Source organism: Oncorhynchus gorbuscha, linkage group LG09 (genome assembly GCF_021184085.1).
Source record: "Oncorhynchus gorbuscha isolate QuinsamMale2020 ecotype Even-year linkage group LG09, OgorEven_v1.0, whole genome shotgun sequence".
Classification (NCBI taxonomy): domain Eukaryota; kingdom Metazoa; phylum Chordata; class Actinopteri; order Salmoniformes; family Salmonidae; genus Oncorhynchus; species Oncorhynchus gorbuscha.
Window position 1 is genome coordinate 82,913,776 of NC_060181.1, and position 19,069 is coordinate 82,932,844.

At 45.4% G+C, this 19,069-nt stretch overlaps 2 protein-coding genes and 1 pseudogene across 4 annotated transcripts in view; all 3 read right to left on the bottom strand.

Moving 5' to 3' along the window:
• The window catches only part of LOC124044176, a 35,261-nt pseudogene extending 32,666 nt beyond the window's left edge, over window positions 1-2,595 (bottom strand). The window contains exons 1-3 of the transcript XR_006840445.1: window positions 2,430-2,595; window positions 704-910; window positions 59-142 (exon numbers count right to left, since the gene is read on the bottom strand). The product of XR_006840445.1 is annotated as a protein TFG-like (transcript). The remainder of the gene's footprint in view (window positions 1-58; window positions 143-703; window positions 911-2,429) is intronic.
• A 982-nt stretch (window positions 2,596-3,577) lies between these two features.
• On the bottom strand, window positions 3,578-6,266 carry LOC124042991 (protein jagunal homolog 1-A-like). The gene is made up of 3 exons (XM_046361160.1): window positions 6,055-6,266; window positions 5,310-5,407; window positions 3,578-5,101 (listed from the first exon to the last, which is right to left on the bottom strand). Exons 2-3 carry the CDS (start codon window positions 5,396-5,398, stop codon window positions 4,639-4,641), a joined length of 552 nt encoding a protein of 183 aa, XP_046217116.1. The 5' UTR covers window positions 5,399-5,407; window positions 6,055-6,266; the 3' UTR covers window positions 3,578-4,638.
• Window positions 6,267-6,811: 545 nt separating this feature from the next.
• Window positions 6,812-19,069, bottom strand: part of LOC124044177 (collagen alpha-1(VIII) chain-like) — a 42,501-nt gene continuing 30,243 nt past the window's right edge. The window contains exons 2-4 of one of the 2 annotated variants that reach the window (XR_006840446.1): window positions 10,810-11,122; window positions 8,436-10,626; window positions 6,812-8,400 (exon numbers count right to left, since the gene is read on the bottom strand). Coding sequence is in view for 1 of the 2 variants with exons in the window: in XM_046363691.1 (XP_046219647.1) it covers window positions 8,684-10,626; window positions 10,810-11,119 (2,253 nt within the window). In the remaining variant the exon portion in view is untranslated. Of the gene's footprint in view, window positions 10,627-10,809; window positions 11,123-19,069 lie in introns of both variants that reach the window. The other variant, XM_046363691.1, reaches the window with a different exon arrangement.

The following is a 19,069-nucleotide window of genomic DNA, read 5'->3' on the forward strand; positions in this document are numbered from 1 at the left end:
CGTAGGCCTATAGTAAAAAAGGAAGGGATGGTTATGTATGTGTATGATAATATCTTACCGAAGAGAGTGAGTTTGAGGATCCTACTGCACTGGATGGCGAAAGACAGGTCCGAGCTGTCGAAAATAGTAATGAGGTCATCGTCTACAGGAAGAGAAGAGAGCAGGGAAAATCATTCAGAACCCAAATCAGAATGAGGCCACGTTCCAATACTTTCACAATGAATCCTTATTTCCTAAGATAATGACTATTGTGAAATGACTGAATTGGTGAAAGCTGTGAGGTAGAAACCCACACATTAACATATTCTCTTACTTCCAATAATAACTCTAAAAAAGGAGAGGATGCATTCTCAAGTGTATGGAAGAGAACATCTGTTTCCATTACCAGCAGGGAGCAGATAATGTTGAGGCATCAGATGGCATCTAGCTAGTGCAACGGAGTTAAGAACGTAAACTTATTTCACAGCTGTCTTAAAATGTTGCGGATGGAGCCATCGAAATTGGTACCTTTTGTATGGTTCTATCAGTTTACACGTTGTCAAGGAGGGCTGTCATTTGTGTTGCTAAGCAGAGGATCACTGGTTTGAGCCCAGTATGGGGCTGTCGGACAGTGGAGGAAGCTAAGTAGTTAGCAGCACACTGACTACCAGTATTGTGATAATCCATCTTATTCCAGAACGGCCCAGTCCCCTTCCATGCTTACCCTCGTCCTTGTATTTGATGGTGACCTCATCGTTGCTCTGCAGCTTCCCCCTGAAGACACGCTGCATCATCAGCACCAGCTCGTCATAGGTGATGTCCTCATTGTGGATGGGGATGCGTCTGATGTCATCGCCCAGCTGGGCCTTGATGATCAGCTTGCCACTCAGGTCCAGTTGTCCGTTCATGGTACAGTCTACTGCTCCCACCTCTGGAGGGGACATCACAACAGGAAGGAGATGGAACATTACACAGGAATCATGTAGGTTTCTATAGGAACAAACTCTGTTCATGACAAACTGTTCACACCACTCTTGTTGGTGAAGAGAATTGTGCAGGTTTAAAGCTCATTTCCTGCCATTCTAGATATTTTGTCATGCGTCCCCCCCACCCCAGTTTGGGAACCACTGCTATAGATGATTAGTGAGCCACAAACAACCATTGAAAAACAGATCAGCACCATCAGTTAAAACATCCTTCAGATACAAAGTGTTTGGACCATGGGAAAATGGAAGAATCATTAATCTAGCAACCCAATTGGATTCACTCATCTTTACCTTTGCATGACATAGAATGCACTACAGCTGGTCAGTGGTCACCCTCTAAGAACCACTTTACTATATAGTACACAGTTCTGCTTCAAAAGTTAAAAAAAAAAAAAAAAAAAAAAATGCCAGGATGAGCTGGCAGGCCGGTTCATATGCATCCCCACAAAGAGACTTGGGCCTATATAGGCCAAATACTAATTTGAATTGAAAGAGTGAGTTTGTAGAATGTGTTGAGTGGATCATGATTCATGACACACAACTGGTTAATATCATCAGAATAATATAAGCATTAGCTGAACTGATTAGTTTATGATGAACAATCCCTTCCCTATCCAGTCCACACCCAGAAAGGCCTTTTATCAAAAAACAATTACAATATATAGATTCAATCACGTCAAATACAACTACTTTAGTTGATCTTGATTTTAACTTGTTGGTCTGGCCTTTGGCTAGCAAATAAGCTAGCTAAATTAGCTACCAACAAAAGGTGTCCGTCTAGATAGTTCGCATAATATAGAAAGTTATGACACCCATCTCAATTTAACATAAAGGCTTGTACAGAAGTCATTCCATTAACTTGCTGGCTAATGAAAGGACGAGGTTCGGGATTACAGCTTGTCATTTTATTTGCAGTAATTAATGACATGATAGCTAACGTTACCTAGCGTGGTAATTTGACAGCTCGTTAGTTTGCTGTTATGCCAATAACTAACTCTGGCTCAAAATCTGTTGCACTGGTTATATTGTTAGTTAACATAACTAGATAATTGTATTGTTGTTAGAGGTGTCAAAACAAATGTAACTCGCTAACTAGCTAGTAAGAAAGCCAAGTTGGATCATTACATAGCCAATTTTCCTGTAACTGACAGGATGTAGAACCATGCCAAATACAGACCAACTCAAAACTCCCATTTATAGTTAGAATGTTGACTTCCTGCAAAATAATTCACAGTTTAGCATCAGAGAATGAAACGTCGATTTAATTTAATACAAAAAAACAATATCATTGCACCGATAACATTATGTATACAATTTGAGAGAGGTCTTTGAGAAAATAAAACAAATGTGACTTTAAAAACATAACAAACCCGATGCTAGTATCATTCGTTAGGTTGAAATGCTAACTGTGATCCAGGTTGTCAATATTAGCCATATCGAAACAGACAGCTATATGTATCCCACCTGTAATTGGACGACTTAATCCCACTGTTGTGTCGGTATTTCTCTCAGGACCTTGTCAGCCAAAATCTTTAACCAGGGCTGGCAAACACAGAATCCTAGCCTCACATGAGGAAGTCTGCCCGCTTGTCGACGTAAACCTGTACGTGGCATACGGCGGAGCGCGCAGTAGTGACTCAACTATTTGACCTATTTTTTTCTGCATAGGAACAGTGGTGGGAAAAGTACCCAAATATCATACTTGAGTCAAAGTAAAGATGCCTTAATAGAAAATGACTCAAGTGAAAGTCATCCAGTAAAATACTACTTGAGTAAAAGGCTAAAGTATTTCACACTCATCCTCAGAATATAAGATATGCATATGATTAGTGGATTTGTATAGAACACACTCGGAAGTTTCTAAAACTGTTTGAATCATGTCTGTGAGTATAACATAACTTATGTAGCAGGCAAAACCCAGAGGACAAACCATTCATATTTTGTTTTTGAGGTCACTGTCTATTCAATGAGATTTTTGTAAGTCGCTCTGGATAAGAGCGTCTGCTAAATGACTTAAATGTAAATGTAAATGTATTTGGTTTGAATTACACACAACTGTCAAAAGTAAATATAATTGCTAAAATTTACTTAAGTATGAAAAGTAAAAGTACAAGTGTAAATCATTTCAAATTCCTTATATTAAGCAATCCAGACAGCATCATTGTCTTATTTTAATGTACGGATAGCCAGGGGCACGCTCCACCACTAAGTGTGTGAATTTGCTCATTTTCCTGTCCAGCTAAACATTAAAATGTAAAGAGTACTTTAGGGTGTCAAGGAAAATGTATGGTGTAAAAAGTAAATACTTTTCTTTAGGAATGTAGTGAAGTAAAACTACTTAAGTAGTACTTTCAAGTATTTTTTACTAAAGTACTTTACAACACTGCATAGGAGCAGGTTGAGAAATTGGGTTATATATGAAATATGTGACTCTGTGTGATGTGGTTTCCTCTATACTGACTTTTACTAGACATGTTTTGCTTAATTTCAAAGGTTACTGTGACACATAAGTGATTATATGGTGAAAGCAACTGTGATGTAACTACTCATCAAGCACATCACAAGGTTTGTAACAATCAAGACAACTAAAGACACAATCAAGACAACAAGGATTTAATTTCCCTTTTTATTGGTGGTAAAAACATAATCATAAAAAGTGAGGGAGCAAAGGGTCAAAGCATACAGAACATTTAAGAGATATATGAATGATGAGCACCAGGGTTGGGGTCAATTAAATTTAAAAACCAGTCAATTCAGGAAGTACACTGAAATTCCAATTCTCTTCAATGCTTATCAATGATAATTTGGAATTTATATTTGGTTTACTATATGAATTGACTGGTATTGACAAAAACCCAGATGAGCACTACAGTTTGGGCACATTACAGGGACAAATCAAGACCCCTTGATAGCTGTCAAGACACAGACTAACCTGTCAGGCCAACTTAGCGCAATGATGCATACATTTTCTTGCCTTTGAAACACAGCATCCCATGTCTCAGTCTCAAGCTTTACATAGTACTTGTGCGCATGCATTACAGGGCTTTCAATATTGACAGACTAGTCGCCGGATGTCAATTTACTGAAACCGTGACAACAAACTAGTCCAGCCCTCATTCCTCCACTGTTAAGACAAAGAGTCAGTAGAGATCCTCCGTCATGCTGCAGTCTCACACAAGGGCTTGGTTCATATGTCTAAATGCTTCACAACAGCTGTAAATATTGTGGTCTCAGAAGGAGCTGCAGTCTCTATCGTTTATTCTCTGAGGCCAGATAAACAAAGTAGAGAATTGCTTTTATTTTGTATTTTATTTAACTAGGCAAGTCGGTTAAGAACAAATTCTTATTTACAATGACGGCCTACCCCAGCCAAACCCTAACGATGCTGGGTCTGTAGTGACACCTCTAGCACTGAGATGCAGTGCCTTAGACCGCTGCGCCACTAATTGTTTGTGTATTTGAGAGAAAATGTATACACCTGAGTGTCTTTGAAATGGAGAGAGAATGCATGTTTTGGTGAGAAAATGTGTGTTGGATAGACCATCTGGAAAGACATAATAGCCAGTGACTGCATGAGGTAATAAATAAATAATAGAATATACTAATATATGCATCCTAAAGACAGAGAGAAAAACAGTTTTCCCCTAGCCTCAAAATCCACAAAACATCCTCATCACTTCTTCTTCTTCTCCTGTGTGGAGTCAAACCAGGCGTCCAGCAGCTTCTTGCTGTAGTAGATCTGCCAGGCGTGCACCTGCACCGCCACCACCATCACTAGGTACATGACGGTGACCGCCGCCCAGCCAAAGATGAAGCGGTAAGCCTTGCCGTGGCGGTACAGCTGCTGGGCCTCGCCGAGCATCTCCATGGAGCCGTAGAAGAGTGGAGCGATGGAGAACAGGCCTGAGCTGATCATGGAGATCACCAGGTAGCTGATGTTGTTCTTGGGCAGCGACAGGCTGCCGGTGACCAGTGGAAAGAGACTGATCAGGTAGGGGTACTCCCATCTGTAGGGCTCAGCCACTGTATCGCTTGGCACCAGGTCAAGTTTGCTGACGATCACCTGGGCTGCCACCAGGAGCCAGAGCAGCAGGTGGACAAAGTTGAGTTTCCGGATCTCAGACTTTAGCGAGGCGCTGGAGACACAGGGAAAAGGGGGAGAGGGAGTTGAGACAGTATGGTTAATGGATACCTATAAACAATATGGTAATAGACAGGCAGGCACACTCAGACAGACAGAAAGGCAAGCACAGACAGACAGACAGGCAGACAAACAAGCACAGAGACAGACACAGACATACAGCCAGCCACCCAGCCAGCCAGCCAGCAGACATGACTGATTACCTCATCTGGTAGTGTGAGGCCACCTTCTCTCTGTGTTTGAAGTCACTCCCATCAGTACCTGCAGCTCGAGGGCCCACACGAGACGTCATGGTAACAACCTGCTTACCCAAAAACCATACAACAATAATTTGTCTTATTTGACTTGTTGTACATTTTATAATTTATTTTGCCCACATCTGATTCATCAATAATGAGCATATGCGTTCTTTACATGCATTTAATCCATGACAATGACAAAGAGTTGATCCATGCAGACAGACACACTAAGATGTGATGATCAGTCTTCTATTTCTACACTTAAACAATTGAATATTAGAAGCTCGTCTATTATTTAAGTTGTTTTATCAACCGTAATATAGCATCAATATATATGAATAGTAGCTAGTTGCATATTTCTCTGCCTCTGGCAACTGGGAAAGCTTTGCTAACGTTCGCTATTTAACGTTAGCTAGCATAACTTTCACAAGCAGTTGGTCAGGTTAGCTAGCTATGTTAAGCGGATTCATTCATTGTCCTCTTGGAAAGGAGGTAACCGAGATCACACTCGCTGCATAAATGTCTTTGTATGCAAACGTTTCACCTATTTATCGGTTCATCCATGTGTCATCCATATTTCACTTGCTAATAAATTGTAATGCTAACATACGTTAGCAATCGCTAACTGGCTAGCGTACTGAAAATTGCCTTGAATGCAGTAATTCACCGTACAGTAGTTTAAAAATAACAATGAATTGAAGATTCTTACCGTTTGTTACTGAGATGCTGAATGAACGTAGTTAGCGAGCTACTACCGTACCTAAATATGTCTAAATGCCCAGATGAATAGAAGCTGGGTGAATAGATAGAAGCCGGCTGAATAGAGGACAAGACACATGCGTTGTGCGCACTGCGCACGCGCATCACATCAGTCGCAGCATCCCTTTTTCTCTCAACATCCTTCGTGAGCCTTTCGAGACTGGTCCATTGACTATTTTATTGTCTGCTTCGTTTTCCATCACGGAAACATAATTGTTGGTAAGACACCAGACGCGTTTCCTTTTGTGTTTTGCGGAAAAAAGAAAGCACCTCTTAAAACGACGAAATACAATAACACATTTGATTAAAATGAACATTACGTTTTGCCACACCTTCAAGTGGTACTCAATAGATGTGCCAAAAAATGTGTGATAGAAGAAGCTATAGGATGGATCCTATTTACCTTATTCATCTTTGTCTTGAGCATATGATACAATTTAATAACCATGGGCGAGTCAACTTAGAGTATCTGTCTGTCTCTGGCAGCACATAATGCTCATCTCTTCTCAATATGGCATATCAGTCAAGAGCAATATGATCAAGACAGAGCCAGAGGATATTTACTGGCCATCCGGGGCAAGTCAAATTACTTTATTGAATTTTGACTGGTGAACTGGACTAATCTGATATGCACTTATCAGTGTCACACAATAAAATTATACATGTTTTGATATATATTAAAATAAGAATAACGCATGACCTTTTAGTTAAATCATCTTTATTTAAAAAACAACATCTACAGTATAACAGTAAAAACATAAAAACTCAAGGTTTTGTTTGGTTATACTGTGTTTAGCTTGAAAATGAAAGAGAGCCGCACACTCTAGGAGCTCAGATGCAAAAATGTAATTACCAACGTTTCGACAGCCAAGCTGTCTTCATCAGGGTATAATCCTTGGCTGTTGAAACGTTGGAAATTACATTTTTGCACCTGAGCTCCTAGAGTGTGCGGCTCTCTTTTATTTTCAAGTTTTCTACTCCGCTAACCAGCACCTCGTCTTAATAGGTGTGCGTTTCTTTTTCTTCTAGATTATACTGTGTTTAGCACCATGGACTGAAATAAAGATAGAAAACAGAATTGATACCTGGAGTCAGGGGAGGGGTAGAAGGGTAGGGAAGGGTAGAAAGGAAGGGTAGATGAGAGGGGTGAGCTATAGGGATATATAGGTGGGTGAGAGGTGAGGGAGGGGGCATGCAGCAAGGCATTTTCACCCTTCCCCCTCTCTCTTTTGACATTCTATTCTTTGTCTATATTCGTTGTCTATAATTCTCCTCACTATCTTGTAACCACAAACACCTCCTCCTGGTTTATTTTGGGCATTATTCTCGCTAATTGACATCAAAGTATTTATTAACCTTCAATCTTAACCTCCACATACAGTACCTTTAACCCAATGACTTAAATTCTGTACTGCTGAACCCAGAGGGAATAGGCCTACACACCATTTTCCCCAGAGTAATTCATTCATTCAATTCTCTTTTTCAAAAGTTATTCACAATTGATTATCAATTCCTATCCTACTTACATAACCGTATAGGCCATCTAAATGAGTGTCTATCTGTTGGTCAAACTTGTTTCATACCTCTGTCAGTATAGTGCTACTGCTTCATTCAGCTGACAACAGACACATACAGCAAGAAGGGGCTTTGTAATGAGAGCAGTGGTTTTCATTTTTGTGGGCGAGTCAGTGTCTGTCGGAGCATTACTCTTTACGTGTCACAAGAGGCATCGCTTTGAACCAATACACCCATAATGCATTATATTCCCATCCATTTCATGCAACAAAATCACCCCTATAAACATCACAGATGATGCTTGTCTGCAAAAGTAACAACAAATAATAATCACACAAATCAAACAAAACCAAACAACAAAGTTTATGTAACAAACTAAAATGTCACATAAATGATAGATGATAAATGCACCACTTTATGTGAATCTTGAACTGTCTCTATTGGTTTTCAATTGCCATTTTATAAGTACCGTAATACAAAAGTTCAGGTGCCAATATAGCTATTCAATTTATTTTCTTTCGTTTTCTTTTTAAAGTTATCCAATGTACATTCTTTGCCACAGTTTTGTTTATGGCAGCTGCCAGTTTGAATAGGAACATGTAGGGGCTGAGGAAAACACAATACTAAATATATACCTCAGATATCCCATTCTTTCGTCTACAGTCTCCACATCAGTCTGTGCTGTACTATAAATCAAACCAATATATATCACCACATTTGACAATAAATGAACCCAGTTGCTGTAATGTAATATTTTAATGCAGTGTTGTTGTGACAACTTCTCAGACCAGTAGATAGATACAGCAATCTTTGTACCCCAACATAAATTGTTATTAAAAACTGCATATATGTACCCTCACACAAGCACACTCCTCTCTCAGAATTTCCCTGGGATGGTCCGACATGTCCTCCCGTCCCTGTCGATCTCAACAGCGTCAATCTCAGCAGATTATTGATGTTTTTAAAACAACATATCAATTTAAAGAATTCTATAATCAATGTTTACATTTCTCCAACATTCTTTCTCTTTGTGACCATCTCTTCCTCTCTGAAGGTTGGTGTTCTTACATGGGGTACAACAAGTACCCAGAGAAGGAGGAGTGGACATATTGGCCAGCGTATAGTCCTGCGGCCTGGTCCGAGGGTAGCTGGAGGTACACGGTGTCCCCGGGCTGTAGAGGCAACACTGCACTCCCCGACGCCTGATCCAGGAAGCCCTTTTTATACTCGTCATATGTGTACATCACAGGCTCATCGTTCCTCATCAGCGCCACCCACACGTTGGCCCCTTTGCAGCTGATGTGGTAGGCAAAGTAGTAGATCCCGGGCATGTCGCAGGTGAACACGCCTGTCTGGGGGTTGTAGTTCTGACGGCCGTTGTACAGGATTTTGTCAAACACCACAGCCGTGCCCACAGGTGGGAAGGGTGTGGTCACCAGAGCCGTGAACGCGGGCATCTCCAGGCCGTTGGGGCCCATCACTTCTCCTCCGTTTCCTCCATATTTTCCCTTCTTGCCATAACCGGCAGTCTTGACTCCGTCCAGCCCAGGAGGAAAACCCATCTCAGGGAGGACTGCTCCCATGTCAGTGGGTCCGGGAGGCCCTGGGGGACCAGGTGGACCTGGCTGGCCTGGGCTTCCCGGTGGTCCTCCAGGACCTTCTTTACCTGGAGGTCCAAGAGGACCAGGGACACCTGGGTTTCCCTTACCATCAACGCCGGGAAGACCAGGAGGTCCGCTGTCACCTTTAGACCCAGGAGCACCAGGAGGTCCGATCGGCCCACCTGCACCTCCCAGACCTGGAATGCCCTTAGGACCTTGGGGACCCTTCTCACCTGGAAGTCCTCCCTCTCCCTTTGGCCCAGGTAGGCCTGGAATGCCAGGGCCACCTGGTAACCCTTTGTGACCGCCTTCCCCTTGGGGTCCTACAGGCCCAGTGGGACCCCTTGGCCCAGGCTCTCCTCCCTCTCCAGGGAAGCCATTCTGACCAGTCAGTCCAGTAGGACCAGGCTCCCCTTGCCCACCAGGCAACCCCTTATGACCTCCTTCTCCAGCCTCGCCTTTTGGCCCTGGTTGACCCAGACCTCCAGGGGGTCCCATAGGGCCAAGGGGACCAGCTGGTCCAATTGATCCAGGCTGTCCTAGCATACCAGGCAGTCCTCCATGGCCCTTGTCTCCCTTTGGTCCTGGGCCTCCAGGCATCCCACCCATCCCCTTATCTCCTTTGGGTCCTGGGAATCCTGGTTTTCCGAATCCAGGCAATCCAGGCTTCCCTGGAAAACCTGGAGGGCCTGGGTGCCCTTTCCCACCAGGCATTCCTGGTTGTCCCGGCAGACCATTCTGGCCAGGTTTTCCCTGACCTGGCAGCCCTGGTGGACCGGGCTCTCCGCCCTCTCCTGCTGGTCCAGCCAGCCCCTGCTCTCCAGGGAGACCTGGTTTCCCTGGTCCTCCTGGTGGCCCTGACATGCCATTCATTCCAGGCTTGCCCACACCAGGCATCCCTCCCTGTCCTGGAGGTCCAGGAGGTCCTGCTAGTCCTTTGTGGCCTGGCTGTCCTGGCTGTCCAATCCCCTTGTCACCCTTGGGTCCTGGTAATCCTGGCAGTCCCGGCAGGCCTTTGTGTCCTGGCTCTCCTCTGGATCCTGGTTGTCCTGGCAACCCCCCAGCCCCTAATTTTCCTATCCCTGGAAGACCTGAAGGACCAGGGGACCCCTGAGGCCCTGGCTGCCCCATCGGACCCTCCCTCCCGCTGGGGCCCAATTCTCCAGGTACTCCTGGCTCTCCCATGCTGCCTGGCTTGCCTGGAATCCCTGGGAGTCCTGGTTTTCCTACTCCAGGGAATCCTGGGGGACCAGCGTGGCCTGGTTTTCCTTCCCCTCCTGGCTGTCCTTCCCCGGGAGGTCCTGGAGGCCCAGAGGGACCCTCAGGTCCGGGAGGCCCAGCTGGGCCCTGCTCTCCTGGCAGACCCCCAGGGAGACCTCCCACTGCCCCACTGGGGATGGTTTGACCTGTGGGGGATAAGATGTCCATTCAGTCTAAACATTCCAAGATGGCAGAGTGTGTGTGTCCTAACTCGAGTTAGGTTAAGGTAATCAACATTGAAGATTAACATCATTTTAATATAAGTAACATACTACTGGCCTACTTTTGACCAGAGTCACATGTCATTTGAGATTGCCCTTCGGTCTCACCTTTATCCTGTCCACTGTTGACTACTCCACCCTTGTGGGGGTTCGTCTTGCCCATGTGCATGGACATCTGTGGGATCTCTTTTCTGTACTGGGGGTACTGCATGTGGGGCATCTCTTTTCCCGGCCAATGCTGCTGAGGGTGCTGCTCCTTACCCCCTATGCCCATGTGGGACAGGTGTGGCGTGGGCTGATGCTGCTGCGGGTGCTGCTTGTGTCTGTAGTACGCCCCCGTGTGGACAAGAGGTAGTACTGCAAGCTGAAGCAGAGCCACTAGGAGAGGGAGGGGGGCGGAGAAGGGAGGTACAACCATGGCCTAGGGAAGACACCAGAGGAGAAGTCTGTTAGACAATCAGTTAGTTGATCAATTGATCACAAAGTCAATCAGTTAATAAAGTGAATCTAATTCACAATGCAAACACTCAAACATTCAAACATGATTTAAAATCCATAGGCCTGTGACTGGTACTATGATTCATTCCCTGGTAGACCTTTGCATTGCTCTGCCTTCACCTGCTGGACACTAACGTGTAATGCATCCAACATGCATTTTGCAGTTATAAACCACCACCAGCACTGGTGGAAAAAGTACACAATTGTCATACTTGAGTAAAAGTAAAGAAGTATATGTTTAGTGAGTCTGCCAGAACATAGGCAGTAGGGATGACCACGTGTTCTCTTGCTAAGTGTGAGTTTCAAAATTTTCCTGTTCTGCTAAACATTCAAAATGTAACGAGTACTTTGGGTTGTCAGGGAAAATGAATGGAGTAAAAAGTACAATAGTAAAAGTAGAAGTTGTCAAAAATATAAATAGTAAATTAAAGTACAGATACCCCAAAAAACGACTGAAGTAGTACTTTCAAGTATTTTTACTTAATTACTATACACCACTGACCACCAGTCACGCAACACTCAACAAAGGCGCCATCCGTTTTAAACAATAGAAAGTGAAAAAGGAGTTTATGTTGCAGGATGTTCTTTTTAAACAAGCTCAATCTTACAACAACACTTCTGACTGACTACACTTTTCCTTGGATTTCAAACAGCAGAGGAAGCAACATGACAAATAGCCATTTTACTCAAGTTAGGGAGGCGGTAGAAAGTCTTGTCTGTTATTTCTCTTAACATGCTGAATAATCCAATGAGGCTGATTTTGGCTGGGCTGACTGATAGATAGTCTTTTTATGTGGTCCTGACCTTTAACTGTGAACCTCCCGGATGTTCCTATGAGGGCGCTCGATCACAGGAGGTTAGTGGCGCCTTAACTGGTAATGGCTGGAGCGCAATTGGTGGAATGGTATCAAATACATGTTTTCCATGTGTTTGATGGCCTTCCATTCTCTCCATTCAAGCCATTATTATGAGCCCCTCAGCAGCCTTCGCTGTGCTCCATTAAGACCCAGCTACACTATGACATAGATAGACAGTAGATAGTCCTCAAACTGGGAGATGTTGTATCTTGGCTTAGGCCCTTTTTCATGTTACTGTAGTCGAGTAAGTTTCTATTAAAACACATTTAAAATTACATGCTAATGTTTGGGTTTGACTCTAATAATGAGGATTGTGTGAGATGTAATACTGACTGATTGGTATGAAGGTTATTATAATTTTGTGTTTTTCTGTTATATTTATATATATATTTTTATTTGAAATGATGTTTAGTTTCAGTTAGTTTTTAGTTTCAGTTGTAATGTTAGGGACAGAAAGCATGCTTGGGAAGTTAGGAGCACTTGGTTTGCATCGTTTCTGTGTGTCTTCTGTGATGTCACTTTAAAGGGATAGTTTGGGATTTTGAATTTCAGATTAACTCATGGATACCATGTTTATATATCTGCATCCAGTATGAAGGAAGTTAGAGGTAGTTTTGCAAGCCAATGCTAACTAGCGTTAGCACAAAGCAATCGCACAGTTTCTTGTCAGCAACTTCCTTCAAACTGCAAACAGATACATCAAAATGATTTCATCTGACTCTGTGGAAGTAGATAAATGGATTCATTGCCAGAAGTCAATCTCAATGTGACTTAGATTTAAAAGGAATAGAGCCAAGACTGGTGCAAAACAATGTGTTGGAAAGAAACTCTGTTCGATGCGTTTTAACTTTAGTAGTACATGTAAGAAGAATCAAGTTAGCAACCTAGATGTTTTCTTTTTTAGCTGGCGATTGTGATGCACAAGCGTCACCATCCGCATATTAAATCACCAGATTCAGTAGCTTGAAAACTCCCAAAAGCTTAAATCCCCATTGAAATTCCCATTCAATTTTTGCCGGAGTCTCATTTCTCGCTCACTCTCACTTTCTCCATCTCCCTCACTGTCTAACCCTCTGTCACTCTCACTTTCTCCATCTCCCTCACTGTCTAACCCTCTGTCACTGTCTAACCCTCTGTCACTGTCTAACCCTCTGTCACTCTCACTTTCTCCATCGCCCTCACTGTCTAACCCTCTGTCTAACCCTCTGTCACTGTCTAACCCTCTGTCACTGTCTAACCCACTGTCTAACCCTCTGTCACTGTCTAACCCTCTGTCTAACCCTCTGTCACTGTCTAACTCTCTGTCTAACCCACTGTCACTGTCTACCCTCTGTCTAACCCACTGTCTAACCCTCTGTCTAACCCTCTGTCTAACCCACTGTCTAACCCTCTGTCTAACCCTCTGTCCTTGTCTAACCCTCTGTCACTATCTAACCCACTGTCTAACCCACTGTCTAACCCTCTGTCTAACCCTTGTCCTTGTCTAACCCTCTGTCACTGTCTAACCCTCTGTCTAACCCTCTGTCACTGTCTAACCCTCTGTCACTGTCTAACCCACTGTCTAACCCTCTGTCACTGTCTAACCCTCTATCTAACCCTCTGTCTAACCCTCTGTCACTGTCTAACCCTCTGTCTAACCCTCTGTCCTTGTCTAACCCTCTGTCACTGTCTAACCCACTGTCTAACCCACTGTCTAACCCTCTGTCTAACCCTCTGGCACTGTCTAACCCTCTGTCACTGTCTAACTCACTGTCTAACCCTCTGTCACTGTCTAACTCTCTGTCTAACCCTCTGTCACTGTCTAACTCTCTGTCTAACCCTATGTCACTGTCTACCCTCTGTCTAACCCACTGTCTAACCCTCTGTCTAACCCTCTGTCTAACCCACTGTCTAACCCTCTGTCTAACCCTCTGTCCTTGTATAACCCTCTGTCACTGTCTAACCCTCTGTCTAACCCTCTAAGTTCATTAGAACGTGCGTCGAAGATGTCGTTCCCATAGCAACGATAAAAACATTCCCTAACCAGAAACCGTGGATTGATGGCAGCATTCGCGTGAAACTGAAAGCGCGAACCACTGCTTTTAATCAGGGCAAGGTGTCTGGCAACATGACTGAATACAAACAGTGCAGCTATTCCCTCCGTAAGGCTATTAAACAAGCTAAGCGTCAGTACAGAGACAAAGTGGAATCTCAATTCAATGGCTCAGACACAAGAGGCATGTGGCAGGGTCTACAGTCAATCACGGACTACAAGATGAAATCCAGCCCAGTCACGGACCAGGATGTCTTGCTCCCAGGCAGACTAAATAACTTTTTTGCCCGCTTTGAGGACAATACAGTGCCACTGACACGGCCTGCAACGGAAACATGCGGTCTCTCCTTCACTGCAGCCGAGGTGAGTAAGACATTTAAATGTGTTAACCCTCGCAAGGCTGCAGGCCCAGACGGCATCCCCAGCCGCGCCCTCAGAGCATGCGCAGACCAGCTGGCCGGTGTGTTTACGGACATATTCAATCAATCCCTATACCAGTCTGCTGTTCCCACATGCTTCAAGAGGGCCACCATTGTTCCTGTTCCCAAGAAAGCTAAGGTAACTGAGCTAAACGACTACCGCCCCGTAGCACTCACTTCCGTCATCATGAAGTGCTTTGAGAGACTAGTCAAGGACCATATCACCTCCACCCTACCTGACACCCTAGACCCACTCCAATTTGCTTACCGCCCAAATAGGTCCACAGACGATGCAATCTCAACCACACTGCACACTGCCCTAACCCACCTGGACAAGAGGAATACCTATGTGAGAATGCTGTTCATCGACTACAGCTCGGCATTCAACACCATAGTACCCTCCAAGCTCGTCATCAAGCTCGAGACCCTGGGTCTCGACCCCGCCCTGTGCAACTGGGTACTGGACTTCCTGACGGGCCGCCCCCAGGTGGTGAGGGTAGGCAACAACATCTCCTCCCCGCTGATCCTCAACACGGGGGCCCCACAAGGGTGCGTTCTGAGCCCTCTCCTGTACTCCCTGTTCACCCACGACTGCGTGGCCACGCACGCCTCCAACTCAATCATCAAGTTTGCGGACGACACAACAGTGGTAGGCTTGATTACCAACAACGACGAGACGGCCTACAGGGAGGAGGTGAGGGCCCTCGGAGTGTGGTGTCAGGAAAATAACCTCACACTCAACGTCAACAAAACTAAGGAGATGATTGTGGACTTCAGGAAACAGCAGAGGGAACACCCCCTATCCACATCGATGGAACAGTAGTGGAGAGGGTAGCTAGTTTTAAGTTCCTCGGCATACACATCACAGACAAACTGAATTGGTCCACTCACACTGACAGCGTCGTGAAGAAGGCGCAGCAGCGCCTATTCAACCTCAGGAGGCTGAAGAAATTCGGCTTGTCACCAAAAGCACTCACAAACTTCTACAGATGCACAATCGAGAGCATCCTGGCGGGCTGTATCACCGCCTGGTACGGCAACTGCTCCGCCCTCAACCGTAAGGCTCTCCAGAGGGTAGTGAGGACTGCACAACGCATCACCGGGGGCAAACTACCTGCCCTCCAGGACACCTACACCACCCGTTGTTACAGGAAGGCCATAAAGATCATCAAGGACATCAACCACCGAACCACTGCCTGTTCACCCCGCTATCATCCAGAAGGCGAGGTCAGTACAGGTGCATCAAAGCTGGGACCGAGAGACTGAAAAACAGCTTCTATCTCAAGGCCATCAGACTGTTAAACAGCCACCACTAACACTGAGTGACTGCTGCCAACACACTGTCATTGACACTGACCCAACTCCAGCCATTTTAATAATGGGAATTGATGGGAAATGATGTAAATATATCACTAGCCACTTTAAACAATGCTACCTTATATAATGTTACTTACCCTACATTATTAATCTCATATGCATATGTATATACTGTACTCTACATCATCGACTGCATCCTTATGTAACACATGTATCACTAGCCACTTTAACTATGCCACTTTGTTTACTTTGTCTACACACTCATCTCATATGTATATACTGTACTCGATAGCATCTACTGTATGCTGCTCTGTACCATCACTCATTCATATATCCTTATGTACATGTTCCTTATCCCCTTACACTGTGTATAAGACAGTAGTTTTGGAATTGTTAGTTAGATTACTTGTTGGTTATCACTGCATTGTCGGAACTAGAAGCACAAGCATTTCGCTACACTCGCATTAACATCTGCTAACCATGTGTATGTGACAAATAAAATTTGATTTGATTTGATTTGATTTGTCACTGTCTAACCCTCTGTCACTGTCTAACCCACTGTCTAACCCTCTGTCACTGTCTAACCCTCTGTCTAACCCTCTGTCACTGTCTAACCCTCTGTCTAACCCTCTGTCACTGTCTAACCCTCTGTCTAACCCTCTGTCTGTCAGGATTTGGCCAGGGTTGTTCCGGTTTTTGGTCACTAGATGCCCCCATTGTGCCTTTTGACCTTTTGTTTTCCCTTGATCACCATTATTATTTGCACCTGTGCCTCGTTTCCCCTGATTGTATTTAAACCCTTTGTTTTACTCAGTTCTTTGCTCTGTGTTTGTTGATCCCGGTGGACTCTCTTGTGGAATTCTGTTTTTTTTGTTCTTGTTTGTTTGTTTTTGAGTATCTTTTGAGGCTTTTTGTGCTTTACCTTCCACCTTGTGGATTTACCTTTTTTGTCTTGGAGGATTACCTTTGTTCTTGTGGAATTCCTTTTGAGGTTGTGGAGTTACATGTTTTCCTGAAGAACTTCACTTTTTACTTCATTAAATACACCGTCTCAATTACTGCTGTGTCTGCCTCATCTTCTGGGTTCTGCCGACTATTCGTGGCTCAGTTGGTTAAGTGACTGTTTCTCACTCCGGAGACCCGGGTTCGTAACCGGGTCCTGACAGAAACACAGAGCCAAAAATGAACCCAGAGGCAGCCAGTTCCCAGGACCTTGTTGCCATGCTGTCCCACCACCAGGAGACTGTCCAATGCCACGAAGCTGCCCTGGTTCAGCAAGAGGCGTTGATGGCTAGACATTCTCATCTTCTGCCGGAGATGCTGACTTCCATAAAGCAGATATCTGATCGACTTACCCCATCCCAGTACCTCAGATTCACGTACCCATGGCAGTTAACCCTCTGGCTGAACCTCGTCTTCCACCTCCCCAACGGTTCTCAGGTGATCCAAGTGCTTGTAAAGGGTTTCTCACCCAATGTTCTCTCTCCTTCGAGCTGCAACCCTCGTCGTTCCCCACCGACCGGTCTAAGATCGCATATATCATCAACCTGCTGTCGGAAAAAGCCCTGGCCTGGGCTACTGCTGTGTGGGATGCCCATAGTTCCTGCTGTGCCAGCTACTCTGCCTTTGCTGAGGAATTCAAAACGAGTGTTTCAAGGCCCAAGTAGTGGTCCTGACTCAGCCAAACAGCTCCTGACTCTCTACCAAGGTCGGCGCAGCGTGACCGACTATGCCATCCAGTTCCGCACGGTGGCAGCAGCGAGTGGCTGGAACAACGAGGCGCTCACGGTGTGCACGCATTGACCAGCGTCTGAGAGAGGGAGAACTCAACCGTAGACCTCTAGCCCCTATCAGTCCCAGCTCCGAGTTCCCACCTTTATCCTCGCTGGCTCCACCGGAACCCATGCAGATTGGACACATCTCCCAGGCTGAGAGAGACCGCCGGATGAGGGAGCGACGCTGTCTATATTGCGGGAAACCGGGCCATTTCTGTTCCACGTGTCCCGGGCTCCAGGGAAACGCTCTGTCCCGTACAGACCGGGGGGGAACTGTAACGGGAAACATAACCTCCTCCCATCCGTCCAACTCCTGTCTGCTCATTCCAGTCACCCTTTCCTGGAACAACCACAAGCTTCACCTTCAAGCCTTGGTAGACTCTGGAGCCGCAGCTAACTTCATGGATGGTGTCTGGGCGAAGGAGAATGGCGTTCCCTCTGAACCTCTAAGTGACCCCATGAGGGTTACTACATTGGATGGAAGCCCTTTGGGATCTGGACTTGTCACTCATGTCACTACCTCCTTGGATACCCCTGGCTTCACAGCCATAACCCTCACATCGACTGGTCTGTGGGCACTATCAAGCAGTGGGGTCCTACGTGCCAAGCTACTTGTATTTTCCCGAATTTCCCCGAGTTCTACTCCCGAGTCTTTAGAATCCATCGACCTGACCCGAGTTCCCGAGTGTTACCATGACCTCAAACTGGTATTTAGCAAACAGAGGGCCACCATGCTACCACCCCATAGACCTTATGATTGCCCCATCGAACTGTTTCCGGGTACTTGCCCCCCCAGGGGTCGGATCTTTTCCCTATCTCCACCCGAACGAGCTGCTATGGATACCTACATCAAGGACGCTCTGGAAGCAGGCCTCATGCGTCCATCCACCTCCCCGGCGGGAGCAGGGTTTTTCTTTGTGGCCAAGAAAGACGGTGGATTACGTCCTTGCATCGACTACCGGGGACTCAATGCCATAACCGTCCGTAACCGTTACCCGCTACCCCTTATGGCCACAGCCTTCGACCTGCTCCAGGAAGCAGTTGTTTTCACTAAGCTTGCCCTGCGGAACGCATACCATCTTGTGCGGATCAGACCTGGTGACGAGTGGAAGACCGCTTTCAACACGCCTACTGGTCACTATGAATACTTGGTGATGCCCTTCGGCCTGACCAACGCCCCAGCGGTGTTCCACGCGCTCATAAACGATGTGCTTAGGGATATGCTTAACATATTTGTGTTCGTTTACTTGGATGACATCCTCATCTTTTCGAGCTCTCTTCAAGAACACACTAAGCATGTCAGACAAGTACTCAAACGCCTCCTAGACAGCCATCTGTACATTAAGCCGGAAAAATGTGAATTCCATTCATCCCGAGTACAATTCCTGGGATTTGTAGTGGAACCCGGTCAAGTCCAAATGGACCCCAGGAAGGTAGGGGCGGTAGCGGATTGGCCCACCCCCAAATCCG